This window comes from Danio rerio, chromosome 4, assembly GCF_052040795.2.
Source record: "Danio rerio strain M-AB ecotype USA chromosome 4, GRCz13ab, whole genome shotgun sequence".
In the NCBI taxonomy this organism is placed as follows: Eukaryota; Metazoa; Chordata; class Actinopteri; order Cypriniformes; family Danionidae; genus Danio; species Danio rerio.
The window spans coordinates 61,198,993-61,212,952 of record NC_141024.2 but is presented as its reverse complement, the minus strand read 5'-3'; the positions used below and the strand labels follow the sequence as shown (position 1 = coordinate 61,212,952).

General features: G+C 35.9%; 1 protein-coding gene and 1 non-coding gene across 6 annotated transcripts in view; both read left to right on the top strand.

Annotated features, from left to right (window-relative positions):
* Positions 1 to 10,550, top strand: part of znf1040 (zinc finger protein 1040) — a 175,470-nt gene extending 164,920 nt beyond the window's left edge. The window contains exons 1-3 of one of the 5 annotated variants that reach the window (XM_087250190.1): positions 1,323 to 1,352; positions 1,920 to 2,069; positions 8,021 to 10,550. In XM_087250190.1, the coding sequence (XP_087106316.1) occupies positions 1,985 to 2,069; positions 8,021 to 9,198 (1,263 nt within the window). In that variant the 5' untranslated portion in view covers positions 1,323 to 1,352; positions 1,920 to 1,984 and the 3' untranslated portion in view covers positions 9,199 to 10,550. Of the gene's footprint in view, positions 1 to 1,322; positions 1,486 to 1,917; positions 2,070 to 6,184 lie in introns of those variants that run through there. The other 4 variants (XM_087250192.1, XM_087250191.1, XM_088650479.1 and 1 more) reach the window with 4 other exon arrangements.
* A 3,315-nt stretch (positions 10,551 to 13,865) lies between these two features.
* trnak-cuu (transfer RNA lysine (anticodon CUU)) lies at positions 13,866 to 13,938 on the top strand. The gene has a single exon. It is a non-coding gene; the product is annotated as a tRNA-Lys (tRNA).
* Positions 13,939 to 13,960: the final 22 nt, after the last annotated feature.

The following is a 13,960-nucleotide window of genomic DNA, read 5'->3' as shown; positions in this document are numbered from 1 at the left end:
AATCAAAAGTATAGTTAAAACCAAAATATTAGGAAAATGGCAACATATATGGAATAATGGGAGTACAGGACGTCAATATTACACCATACAGAACATAGTTGGGAAAGGTAGGGAAACAAGGAAAAACAAAAAGGAAGAAGACAAGTTCTCAAGAATGAGATTTAATCACACATCACTCAATAGCACACTACATATGATCAACAAACATGCAGATGGGATGTGTGAATGTAACAACCAGGAAACTGTAGAACATGTATTAATGCACTGCCCAATATATCAGACAGAAAGAAATATATTATTCACACAGTTACAGGAACAACAAGTGGAACCTAACATAAAGAACATACTAAAGTTGAGCACGGGTGATGTATGTTTTAGATATGTTTATAACTATTTGAAAGACACAGGGTTGATTAATAGAATTTAGTATTTAGATGAATAGTTATCTATATCATATAGAGGTATTATACAGAAAGAAATATCAAATATTGGGACATTTAGTCATTTATTTATATGTATAGGAAAAAGAATTAAAAATTTTATTTTAAATTGTTTTTTTTATGGTTGGGCTTTGTTTAACTATAAAACATGGTTTAGTTAACTCCGGATCCACACTCCAATCCAGATGGTGGCGGTAATGCACCAAAAGCTGGTTGCCAACCGCCATAAAACACACAAGAAGAAGAAGAAGAACATTAACCCCATAAGAAGAAGAAGAAAGGTAGAAACATGTTACTCTGTATGACAAGGAGGCAAATCAGCTTCTAACGCCGAGAGGGTTATTTTACCTTTATCTAACTCTAGAATTTTAACACTTTACTTTGAATTACCACAACACTTGAAATTTAACACCAATGAATTTGCTGTGTAAGTTTACATATATATATATATATATATATATATATATATATATATATATATATATATATATAAGAAATGGAGTACTAGTTTTAATCAGCTATTTTGTGGCTATAGTTTATATAAAGTAATGAATACTTTTTACATGAAGGACACCTATTTTACCTCCTTTTCTGTAAAGTTTCAGCTCCAAACACTCATTAGGATATTTGTTATACCTTTTAGAATGTTGAGATTTTTGCTTTAAACACTTCGACTTAGTGGATTAAAAGTTTTTTTTAATTGTCTTAAAATGTTTAGAGTAAAGGTTTTGATCAACTCCAAATACTGAATATATGTGCGCCAGTGAGAAAATGGAAACGAGGGAGAAATGTATCAGTAGTCATGACTGCAACAGTAAGTGGCAAAAAAAGGTTTAAAAGACTTTTATTTTGGCGTGACGAGTGACGTCATAAGCCTGCGCCGTTCCAGCGCAGTGATTCAACTGGATAAAGGTTTGTTTTAAAGCGTTTACACTTCTATAAACCGATTGATTAAAGTTTCAGTTTTTTTTCATTCAGTGCTAAAGTATGTACCTGCTGTTGACAATATTATTTTAAACCTTTATACAACATAGCCCTCATTACTGTGAGTAAAATAGTACAATTGTTTGAATAAAGATAGGATAAACTTTTTGTCCTCAAGAGGAAATTTGTCTTGTGTAAAAAAAGTGCTACACATTGCTGTAAGCAGACAATAAGCTAAATAAAACAAACAAAACCATTAAGAACATACATAAAGAATAAAGTTTAAAAAAAAAGTTACAGAGATGTGTATAATAAGTTCTTTATTGAAAAATTAATTTATTAAATAGTATAATGTCATTCCATTCTGAGTTTACAACTATATAAGAAATGGAGTAACGTTACTAGTTTTAATTTTTTACAATTTTTTTGTGGATATTGTTTCTTGCTCAAACTTACCTGATTTCTTTTTTTAATTACTCTTCTATAAAGAAACTGTTGAAGTAAGTATTAAGAAGGTATTTTGTTTCTGTTCATTGTTTTATTTACTTTAAACAGGATAAAGTGTCCAAACTCAGAGAAAAACTCCTGCTGAAGTGACTGATCTCCACACTGTTATAAAGATGGCGTTTATTAAAGAGGAGAGTGAAGATGTGAAGATTGAAGAAACATTCACAGTCAAACAGGAAGATCTGCAGGAACAAACAGGTTAATTTTTATTCTCAAAGACCAACTCAGTCATTTGATCCTCATTCAGATATTTTAATAATAAGAATATTTAAATAAATCCATCTGAGTGTGCTGCCTAGTTCTCCTAAATGCACACAAGCACTCATGAGCTATGTTTCCATCCAAAAATGCAAATAAACTTTATGCACAAAACTAGATTATTGCATAAAAGATATGCAAATAAAGCTCAATGATTTCCATTCAAATGAAATCAAATCACTTTTATTGTCACATCAGCAGCAGCACGTGTGCTATGATGAGTGGAAAGCTTAGGTGCTGGCTCCAGACAGTACAAAATACAGACAGTACAAATACAACAACAGTGCAAAATACAAACAGTGCAAATACAATGCCAGAGTCAAAGCGAACAAAATCATCACTTCCTGATTAACTGGTGCCAAATATCAACAGTAAAAATGGAATTTGCTGCGATAAAAGAAGCTGCATCAATAGCCGCGTTTCCACTATCTTGTCTAAAGCAAGCGAGACAGGGCGAGCCAAGGCCAGTCGCGTTTCCACTGTCACTTCCTGGGCCTAATCGAGCCAAAGCGGGGCTTTCTCGGGGCCAGTGGCCGGCCTTTTTTGGCCCGCCGAATACCTTGGGCCAAAGAGGGCCAGCTGGGGCTTCGGGGCGGAGTGAAAGGAGAGGCAGACACTAGTTTTCCGATCGCACACGAGTACATGCACCAAACAAATAACCAAATAAATAATAATAAATAAGGAGAAGAAAACATCTAGCCTTTTAGGCTGGGGTCTTTTTGCGTATGATCACCCTTATGTTTCCCTTTTAAATGTAAGGCTGTTGCATAAAATAATAAAGTTTTCATTTATAAGTGACTGTGCTGCATCCTCCTTGATGTTTCAATAACGCATAATAATCTTTACACCGTATTTAAGACACAGCAGACAGTAAAGGTTATCGAGAGTTTTTGTCAAGTTTAAAAGGTGTTTGTGCACGTTTAGATGCCTGTATGTGAATGTGAGACCGAGCTAAAGAGCGCTCTCTTCACAGCTCTGTTGATGCTGCGAGCGGCTTCTGTTTTAATTTATTTTGTAGATAATACACAACATAAATACAACAGAAAGACATTAAACTCTACAAATTTCGTGTCCGTTTTTGTAGACTCAAAAACAATAGTGTCATATCCTAATAAAATAGCCTAAGATATATTGAAATAATTTGAATAATTACAAATGTTGCATATAATAAAATCACATAAAATAAATAAACCAATATAAAACAAATAAAATCTATTTATAATAATTTAGGTAGCCCATAAACAGTACATAAATCAAACCATTTAAACCCATATTAAACTTTCATTTTACAAAGGCCTATCTGAAAAAAAGATTTTAGATATTTTCTAAAACAATAAACACCGGAGGAGGTTTGAAATATTATTTATAAAGTATATGAAACGATGATATTAATCAAATCATGTAAACAGAGCATTTTATGGGTGAGTGAAAGCAGAAACTAGGCTATCTTTTTATCTGTCATGCATGCATTATCCGCCTGATTCCCGCTGCAGTGGGCGGGTTGTGTGACGTTTGATTTGGAGGACGTTCTGGGGGCGGGGTTTTCATGACACGCTGCGAGGTGCTAGCCCGACAGTGGAAACGCGACATGATTTCTGCCTCACTGCTCAACCCTCCCTTGCGATTGGCCCGGCCCTGCATGATAAAAGCCCTGGCTTGCACATGCCCGACAGTGGAAATGCGGCTAATCTTTTCTTCATCTAATAAATGACTTGCGCCTCAGAGGGTGATCCTGAAACGCAGTGAACGCGCGGTGGCGTTTAAAGGTGTCAGACACGAAGATGCTCTTAATTCTGGAGGTCATGAATAATATAATAACACTAATACTTAAACTGTAAGGCGTTTAAGAATGATCAAAACAAGAGTTCAGATGTTTTATAATGTACTGAGCCGGCTGGTTTGTCCATTAATACACATTTTTATCATCACATGATCTCTTATAACAAAATCACAAGACCTTTTTAATCCACATACTGGAGTTTGTATCGTGTTTTCCATCGTGATTTTTTATCTTTTCTTATCGAATAAAACGTTTATCCAACTCAGTTATGCGCATACTTAGTTTTTTTTGCATCATGGTGTTTCCATAAACCGTTTTTTTTATGTGCATAAAAATAGGTGGATGGAAACATAACTATTGAAAGACAGGAATGAGTTTCTCTCTTGTTACTTGTTCTCGTGTCTTTTGTCATTATTTTATTTATTATTAGTCTCCCATTTTCTCTACCTTCTTAAGGTCATTGCTTTTCTTGTTATCCTACTGTTTATAAAGCGTCCTGGAGCACCAGCGCTATATAAAATAAATAAAAACAACTAATAATAAAAAAAAAAAACTTAAACTGAGCTGAAGATATTTGACCTACAGTATTCTCATAGAAGATATCTGCTATTACAGTGATGGTGTTGGCTTAGTACTTTCCATTTGCATATGTCACATTGATCCAAATTAACTTTTTTCATCGACTTCTTTATTGGTTTAAAATTGTTTCTAGTAGTTGTTACTAGTTCTCACAGATAGTATCTGAGTTAGAATTACATCATTATTATAATAACTAATTACCAGGGCTATTGTGTTTAACCAGGGTTTCTGCGGGGTCTTAAAATGTCGTAAATTCCAAAATCAAAATTTTCGGCCTTAAAAAGTCTTAAATTTACTGAAATGTTGTGTTGTAGGTCTTTAATCTTTTTTAAACAAGTCTTCATTTTCCTTTTTTTATCTTTTGCTACCTAATCTGGCCAAAACCCCTACAATAACCATCAATCCATCTCAATAAAACTTTCCACTTTTTATTCAAAAAGGTCATTTTAACTCTATTTATTATAATGGTTTAATAATTTTCCTTACAATAACATTTGTTTAAACGTGCTCCATGTATTTACTACTGAAGACATCGAGGACAGATTGTTGTGTAGATTTTAGTTTGTTATTGTTTTTAAAACATTTAAAACGTTTGTTTATTTTTAATTATTTGATATTAATGAAAGTTTATTTAGGAAAATAAGTGTGTGGATACAAGTAAAGCTTGCTTGTTATTACACACAATTTAAAATCTTTTGCTAAGAAATATCTATAATATATATTTTTAATTTATTTATTATTGTATTATTAAATGTATTAAATTATAAATTTTTTTAATAAGGCAAATTAAAATGTTTTCATCTGAGCTATGCCATTTTAAATTGTAAAGAAATCTGTGTTTATAAAACAAATGAAGACAACAGAAGTCAAGTATTCAAATTGAGTGATTTAAGCCTGGTTTATACTTCTGCGTCAAGTGACCGGCGTAACTCACGTCGCAGGCAACGCGCGCAGCTGTGCATTTATACTTCTGCGCGCTGTCTCTGTTGGTCTGCATTAACACTTCCGAAACGCTAGTTGGCAGTGAGGTGTAAATGTTCCTCTGTGTCGAGTTTCTTTGCTTCTGTTTTGCTTTTCCTGAACACTTCCTGGTTGTACAAGTGACTCAAACTCGCTCATTTTGAGGCAGGAACCGGCGGACGTGCAACAACTTTAACTATGAGGTAAACACGAAACAAAACTTTCCATCCGGAGCTCCTTCACGGTACTCCACACTTGTAAACAATCGCTCGCGCCGTTCGCGCGGCTCTTGGTCCCGCCCAGACTCGTCAGTGCTACAAAGCCGACCAATCACAGAGCTTGCGCTACGCGTTGTTGCGACGTGTAGTTACATTTTTTGAGAGGTGCACGTCAGTGACGCCGACGGCCACGGCGAAGGGCTATGCGTCAGCGATGTAGCATATGCCGGCGTTTGACGCAGAAGTATAAATCAGCCTTTAGCCTGACATGTTTATTGCTCCAAAATACTTTAAAAGTTTCTCAAAAGAAAATGTTTTGTGTTCAAAGAGGAAAAAGTGTTTTTTTTTTTTTTTACCCAGACATTTAAAAGAATATATTTAAGAGGAGTAATCGCAGTACCTTGAAACTGTGATATTTTTTTATTCAAGGTTATCATACTGTCAGAATCTTATACTGGCCCATGCCTAATGCTGCTTATTGTAGCAAAGTCATATTTTCTTATTTTATTGTTTTAAAGGTTTGTTATAAGAGATCATATGATGATGAAAATGTGTGTGAATGCACAAACCAGCAGGCTGAGAACATTATAAACATCTGAAATGTTGTTTTGGTCATTCTAAAACACCTGAACCGTTTCAGTATTCATGTTATTATATTATTAATGACCTCCAGAGCATCTGTTCTCTGCGTCTCATTGCTTCAAACGCCAACACGTGTTCATTGTGTGCCAGCATTGTCCTCTGAGCTGTCATTTAAATAAAAGATTCATGTAGCTTTTTCTACCGCAGTAAATTCTGTTTTTACTGTTCTTAATTGGGGCCTGTTAATCAGGAAGTGACGATTTTGTTCTCTTTGATGCATTGGATGGAAACGCAGCTTTATTTGCACATCTTTTATGTGACATGCCAGTTTTGCGCATAAATTTAATTCGCATTTTTTGATGGAAACATAGCTATTGCCTACATTTCAGTTACACAAAGAACAAAGTCACATAGCAGTATAGCTAGTCCTTTCTTAATGAATAATTAGCTTAAATTTACTAACCTTTGAAGGACATGTACTGTAACTAGATTAATGAGATTATTACTAGTTCTAAAAAGATTTTTTAGTCCTGCTTACATTCTAAATGTCAAATCAACCTCTACCACTTGATAGGGCTGTGCAATTAATCGAAAATCTGGTTTCAATTTCGATTTTGGCTTCTAATGATTATGAAAAACCATTAATCGAGATAAAAGATTATTCCATCATATACTACACACACCTAACGCCATCTTAATCTGAGCGCTTTAATGGTCAAATGCATGCAAATTTGGGTCAGAGTGCTGTGTTTAGTGAATATTCATATTAACTTTTATTTGTGTAATAAACAAACAAGTTGAGAATCAAAAGACATGTGAAAGAGAAACCATATCAGAGCCGCACTTTTCTTAAAGTGACAGTGCGCAATATTTCTGCTGCCGACTGTTTTTAGCATTAATCAAACAACAAAAGGAGAAAATCACTCACTGCTCTTGACTGAAAGACTTTTGTAGCTCTAATGTTTTTCTGAATTTGAAAACTCTGAGTATTTAATCTCTCGGTAAATCAACTCAGAGTTCAAGTTTAAACTCTGAGTTGGTTAAACCTCCTTACTGAAACAGGCCCCAGGTCATCATGACATGATTGACAATTGTCACTGTTTGTCATTGTACTCTGTTTATCCTGAGAGCTGATGCTGAGTATTCTTAGGGCTTTTCACACTTCAAATTGTTAACCCTGGGTCATTCTAACCCTGGATAAATTCTGGGTTATTTTTAGTCACCTTCCACACTGCTCATGCTATACATGGGTTTAAAAAATAATCCTGGGTGTTCATTAACAGACAGTTCACATTTGTAAACCCTGGGTTATCATTATTATTTTGTATATTTAAAGTCACAGGCACAAAAAGAGCTTGGTTTTCCTCTGACCCCCAAAATTAATTATTCTACAAGTTATATGATCTGATTTTGAGCTGAAACCTCAGACACAATCTGGGAACACCAAAGACTTATTTTACATCTTGTAAAAAATGGGTAATTGTAGGAACCTTTTAAAGGGATAGTTAATGCAGAAATGAAAATAGCCTCACCATTTACTCTTCCTCATGTGGTTTTAAACATTTATGAGTTTCTTAATCCTGTTGAACACAAAAGAAGATATTAAAAAAAGAAGAAAAAAAACCTACTGGCTTACTGTGTTCCACAATAAAGGAAATGTCTAAAACTACATGACGGAGAGTAAATGGTAAGGTCATTTTCATTTGTGGGTGAAACATCCATTTCTTGCTTGTCGCTTTGAGCCTTCATACTAAAGCTATTTTTTTTTTTAGATCTGATGGTGCTGAAAGAAGAGACTCATGGACAGAATGAAATAGATGAGAAACAGCAGTTTGAGAAACCCCAAGAAATAATGACTGATGAAAAACCCACACTGACTAAAAAGACTTCATCACACGGAAGACCTCGGAAATCCAAATCTGGGTGTAATTTCAGCTGTAAACAGTGTAGTAAGAGTTTCAGTCAGAAGTCAAAGCTTGATGTTCACATGAGAGTTCACACTAGGGAGCAACCTTTCACCTGCGAACAGTGTGGAAAGAGTTTTGGTCAAAAACAAGGCTTTAAAGCCCACATGAGAATTCACACTGGAAAGAGGAAGTTCACATGCCAACAGTGTGGAAAAAGCTTTTATCATGCTGGAAACTTTGCAGCACACATGAGAATTCACACTGGGGAGAAGCCTTTCAGCTGTAAGCAGTGTGGAAAGAGTTTCTGTCATAAGCCAAACCTTGATGTTCACATGAGAGTTCACACAGGGGAGAAACCTTACACCTGCGAACAGTGTGGAAGGAGTTTTGGTCAAAAACAAAGCTTTAATACTCACATGAGAATTCACACTGGAAAGAGGCCGTGCACATGCCAACAGTGTGAAAAAAGCTTCTATAATGCAAGAAGCCTTGCAGCACACATGATAACTCACACTGGAGAGAGGCCTTTTAGCTGTATACTTTGTGGAAAGAGTTTCAGTCTAAAGCTGACCCTGATTGCTCACATGAGAGTTCACACTAGGGAGAAACCTCACATCTGCGAACAGTGTGGAAAGAGTTTTGGTCAAAAACAAGACCTTGACATCCACATGAGGATTCACACTGGAGAGAAACCTTACACATGCACAGAGTGTGGTAAAAGTTTTCCACATATAAGCTCACTCAAACACCACATTAGAACTCACACCGGAGAGAAGCCGTTTACATGTGCTCAGTGTGGAAAGAGCTTCACAACCAAAACTAGCCTCAAGAACCACATGAATGGTCACACTGGAACCATAGTGTTCACATGTGATCAGTGTGGAAAGAGTCTCACACGGAAAGACTCCATTACGAAACATATGAAGATTCACTCAAGAGAGGATCGTTTTAGATGCAGTGAATGTGGAAAGGGCTTTAAAAGTAAAAGAAGCCTCAACACTCACATGAAGCTTCACAATGGAGAGCAGAATCCTCAACATTGAGGCCTTGTCCACACAAACACGGGTATATTCAAAACGGCAGCTTGTTGATGTAGTTTGTCTGTTCATTCAAGTGAAGATTATTTATAAACTACTTTCGAGAGGATCACATGCTTATGATTGTCAACGGCTGGTCCTGCATTAGCTAAAACATGATTCACCAATCAGATGATTCCTGACTCACTATAGATAACCAGAACACAAAGCTGCGGTCACACTAGACTTTGAGATTGTGAAATTCTGCCATACGGCGCTGTGGAAAGGGGCGGGATCAAACAAGATTTTTAGAAATTAAAAAAGTGAGCAATTGCTCCATGGTTTAAATTTCTGTCCAGAGAGGTCATGTTTTGATCCTCGATTGGTCTCACGCAGTCAAGTGATGTGATTTCGCAGGTCAGAGTTCACCAAGCATGAACTTTGCACCTCAGCAACCGGTGAAACTTGACGCATGACCCTGTTTCTAGTCTGACGCATTCTTGTGCGTATGAATGGAAGTCTATGGGAGGAAAAGCCCAGTGTGACCGTAGCTTAACTCAGTTATCCTTGTCTTGCAGAATCCCTCTCCCACCCTTACTCCCCCCCCTTTCTAGATTGGGCAACACAGCAGCCAATGATTAGCCAGTGGTTAGCAATGTTGCCTCACAGTAAGAATGTCGCAGGTTAAAGTCGCTGCTAACCAGTTGACTTTTTGTGCAGAGTTTGCTCATTCTCCCTGTGCTCGCGTGGATTTCCCCTGATTTTCTCCCACAGTCCAAAAACACACAACCTAAGTAAACTGAACATTAAATTGGCACCATAGTCGAGCTCTTAGTAAGCCTTATATCTCCCTTTAGCCGATCTACCTGAGCTCACACTCCCCTCTCGTCCTGCTAATGGGAGGGAGCCCAGGGCTTGAGGATCTTATAAGCTTAGGTCTCTCCCGGGACAGCATGCCAAACAAGTGTGAACTCTTGAATGCATATCAAGTTACTGATAATGAAACCCTTTGAACACCTGAAAATTTAAACTCAACTGAAGAGGGATGAAGATTTTGCCAGCTGTTTTGTAGTGTAGATCAGGGGTCACAGCCCAGTACCAGGTTGTGAGAGTTGCTATCGGGCTGCAAGAAGGCAAAATAACTCTATATGTTGATATATTGTATTGGCTTGTTTCATATGCAACAAGTATCTACTTCTGATAAGGTGTGAACCAAATAACCTACAGGAACTCAAGAGATGTGACCCATCCAAAGCAGTTGGGTAATCTCCAGGGGGGTTTCATCAGTGTCTCACAGACTGTACTTTGGTTTAAGTTACTTAAAGATGGACAAGTTAACATCAACTAACATTGTTTTCAATAAAGTCTTCTCCCTTTAAGAACTTTGGTCAGCTTACTTATTTTATGCATTAGTCATCTATACATTGGCGAGCCACCCAAGAACGGTTAAGCCAAATACAGTAAAATCTGAAAATGTGCTTCAACTTATTATGAACCGATCACCTTATTTGTGCAGGGTTCCACACAATTCTTTCATGTTGTCACAACACAAATTAAGTTAACTTAACACTTTTAAAAAATGTATGTCGACTGAACATTAAGTTGTCCCAATGAAATCTCAATAATTGTGTTATTTCAGCACATTTTAATTAAGTAGTTTGAACAAGTAAAAAAAAAAAAATTTCTGTATAATGGAGATGAGATTTTTTCGGCACATTTTTAAACATAATAGTTTTAATAACTAATCTCTAATAACTGATTTATTTTATGTTTGACATGATGACAGTAAATTAGACAAGTTATTGTATAAGGATGGTTTGTTCTGTAGACTATTGGGGAAAAAATAGCTTAAAGGGGCTAATGGTTTTGTCTTTAAAATGGTTTAAGTATAAAGTTTAGAATAAAAAACAGCTTTTATTCGAGCTGAAATAAAACAAATAATACTTTCTCCAGAAGAAAAGAGAAAGAGGAGACTTTTTTTTAGCCTAATATGAGTTTATGAATCTTAAAGTCACACTTTAAAAGAAACTCCATACCACCAACTTTTTTAAAATAAGATTTGGGATTATACACTACATCTAATTTTTATGTTTTTATTAATTTATTTATTTTTATTAAATGTTCAAAAAATATGCAAACCAAGTAGGCATTACATGCATAAACAAGGAAGAAGTAATACAATTACAATAATAGGCAGACACAAATATAGGAAAAAAATTGCGTATAGTAATGACACTTGTATTTACCGTAAAAAAGTAAATAAATACAAATTAAATTAATAATAAAACAAAAACAAATATATTAGAAAAGTTTATGCAATATATGTATACATACACACACACACACACAGTACTGTGCGCTGGTCAGTTGGCATTTCTGTGTGGAGTTTGCATGTTCTCCCAGTGTTCACGTGGGTTTCCTTTGGGTGCTCTGGTTTTCCCCACAATCGAAAAAACATGTGGTACAGGTGAATTGGGTAAGCTAAATTGTCTACTATATGCAAGAAAAAGAGAAAGGGGGGGGTTTTAATAGGTTTAGATTTGGAGAAGGCTTTTGACAGGGTAGAGCATGATTTTTTATTTGCAGTTCTTAAGGAGTTTGGTTTTGGGAAAATTTTAGAAAATGGATTCAAATTTTTTTATACAGATATTTTAACTTGTATTAAATGTATTTTTTTTTTTAACAGAATGTCTTCAACCAACTAGATCAATAAGGCAAGGATGTCCATTGACTGCTTTATTATACACACTGGAAGCTGAGCCACTGGGATTGGCAATAAAATCAGATAGAAGCATTAAAGGGATATAAATAGTAAACAATGACAACAGAGAAGCTGTGTATCAATACGCTGATGATACTACATCGTTGGGGATTTTAGAGCGATATTGTAAAGCATCCGGAGCTAAGGTTAATGTTGGAAAAAGTTTATGCATGAGGGTGGGAAGAGTAAAAGAAATAACACAACATATACCCTTTAAAAAAGAAAAGGAACATACAAAAATGTTGGGAATTTGGGTGGGGATGGATTCTAATAAAGCAGATATTTTAAATTGGGAGAGAGTTTTAAATGGAATTGAGAAAAGACTGAGATTTTGGAAAGCTAGAAATTTGATGTTAAAAGGAAAGTATTCATCTTAAATGCTTTAATGTTGTCAAAGGTCTGGTATGTGTTAAGTGTAACTGCGTTGCCTGAAGTATACTATGAAAAAATAAATGATGTAGTTTTAAAGTTTTTGTGGGGAAATGGAAGAGCCAAGACAGCTAATTATACTTTGATTGGGGAGGTAAAAGAAGGAGGTCTGGGACTTTTGGATAGTTTTTTAAAAATGAAAACATTAACAATTAAGATTATTCAAAGGTTTTTGGAAGGGAAAATGGGTGTGATTTGGAAAAGTGTGTTGGATTATTATTTGAAGAAATGTGGACATTTTAATATGGGATGTAATGTTTTATTGATGAAGATGAAGAAACGGATGATAGCAGGTCTGCCAAAATTTTATGTTGAGGTCTTAGAATCATGAGGGGGATTTTTAGAAAATGTGTTGATTATACCAAAAGCAAGGGCACAGATTTTAGAACAACCACTTTTACTGAATTAAACAATTTTAAGTGAAGGAAATGTTTTATATTTTAAGGAATGGTGGGACGGAGGATTAAGACAAGTTAAAGATGTATTATATGAAGTAATAAAAGGATTTGTACCATTAAAAGTAATTGTGGAGGATGGGTATAAAAGAGTTGTTAAAGGAAAATTACAAAGACAATGTCATGAGTTGAAAAAAGCAATACCAAAAGACTGCATTGTAATAATTGAAAAAAAAAAAAGTTGGGCGATGAAGGTGAATTACCAGAGACCTATTTTAAGAAGAAAAATGGAGAGATCAATGAGCTTATGTACAGTTAAGAGTTTTTACGCTATTTTTAGATAAAAGGCTTTTGTAAGACCTATAGCACTCAACTAATTAACAAAATTTTAATTATTTATTGAGACATATTCGCATATTAATATAAATGAGTAAATAAATAAAATGAATAGTATAAATGAATAAAATGGGTATTAAACAAGATATAATGACCCAAAGGTTGGTGGTTGAAGCCCACCCAGGTACGAATTACGCACTTTGCTGCCGTACAACTGCTAACATGTGCACTGGGCATATATCCTGGGCCACATTCTGTCCAGCGTTACAAGATGAAATCAGGATTTAGTAGAACATTGTCACGGGTCGGGAAGGTATTACTGTAAACGGTGTCTAGCTCTTGAAACAGCTCGGCTAGCACAGTCGGTAAAGTATGAGACTCTCAATCTCAGGGTTGTGGGTTAGAGCCCCAAGTTGGGCGTTTCTGTTACTTTTCTCTCTCTCTCCCAGCAAACTTACATTAGGGTTCATATAGCAGACCTTTTGAGACAAAGTTCCTCGTTTTTACCACTGTAGGTGACCTTTCACTAAGTCGCTGTGGCTCAATCCGTTAGCGCGTTTGGCTGTTAACTGAAAGGTTGGTGGTTCAAGCCCACCCAGGGACGAATTAGGCATTTTGCTGACTTGCAACTGCTAACATGTGCACAGGACATAGATCCTGGGCCACATTCTGTCCAGCGTTACAAGATGAAATCAGGATTTAGCAGAAGATTGTCACGGGTAGGGAAGGTATTACTGTAAACGGTTTCTGGTTCCTAAAAGTGTTTCTCAGCAGCCCGGCTAGCTCAGTCGGTAGAGCATGAGACTCTTAATCTCAGGGTCGTGGGTTCGAGCCCCACGTTGGGCGTTCCTGTTACTTTTCTCTCTCT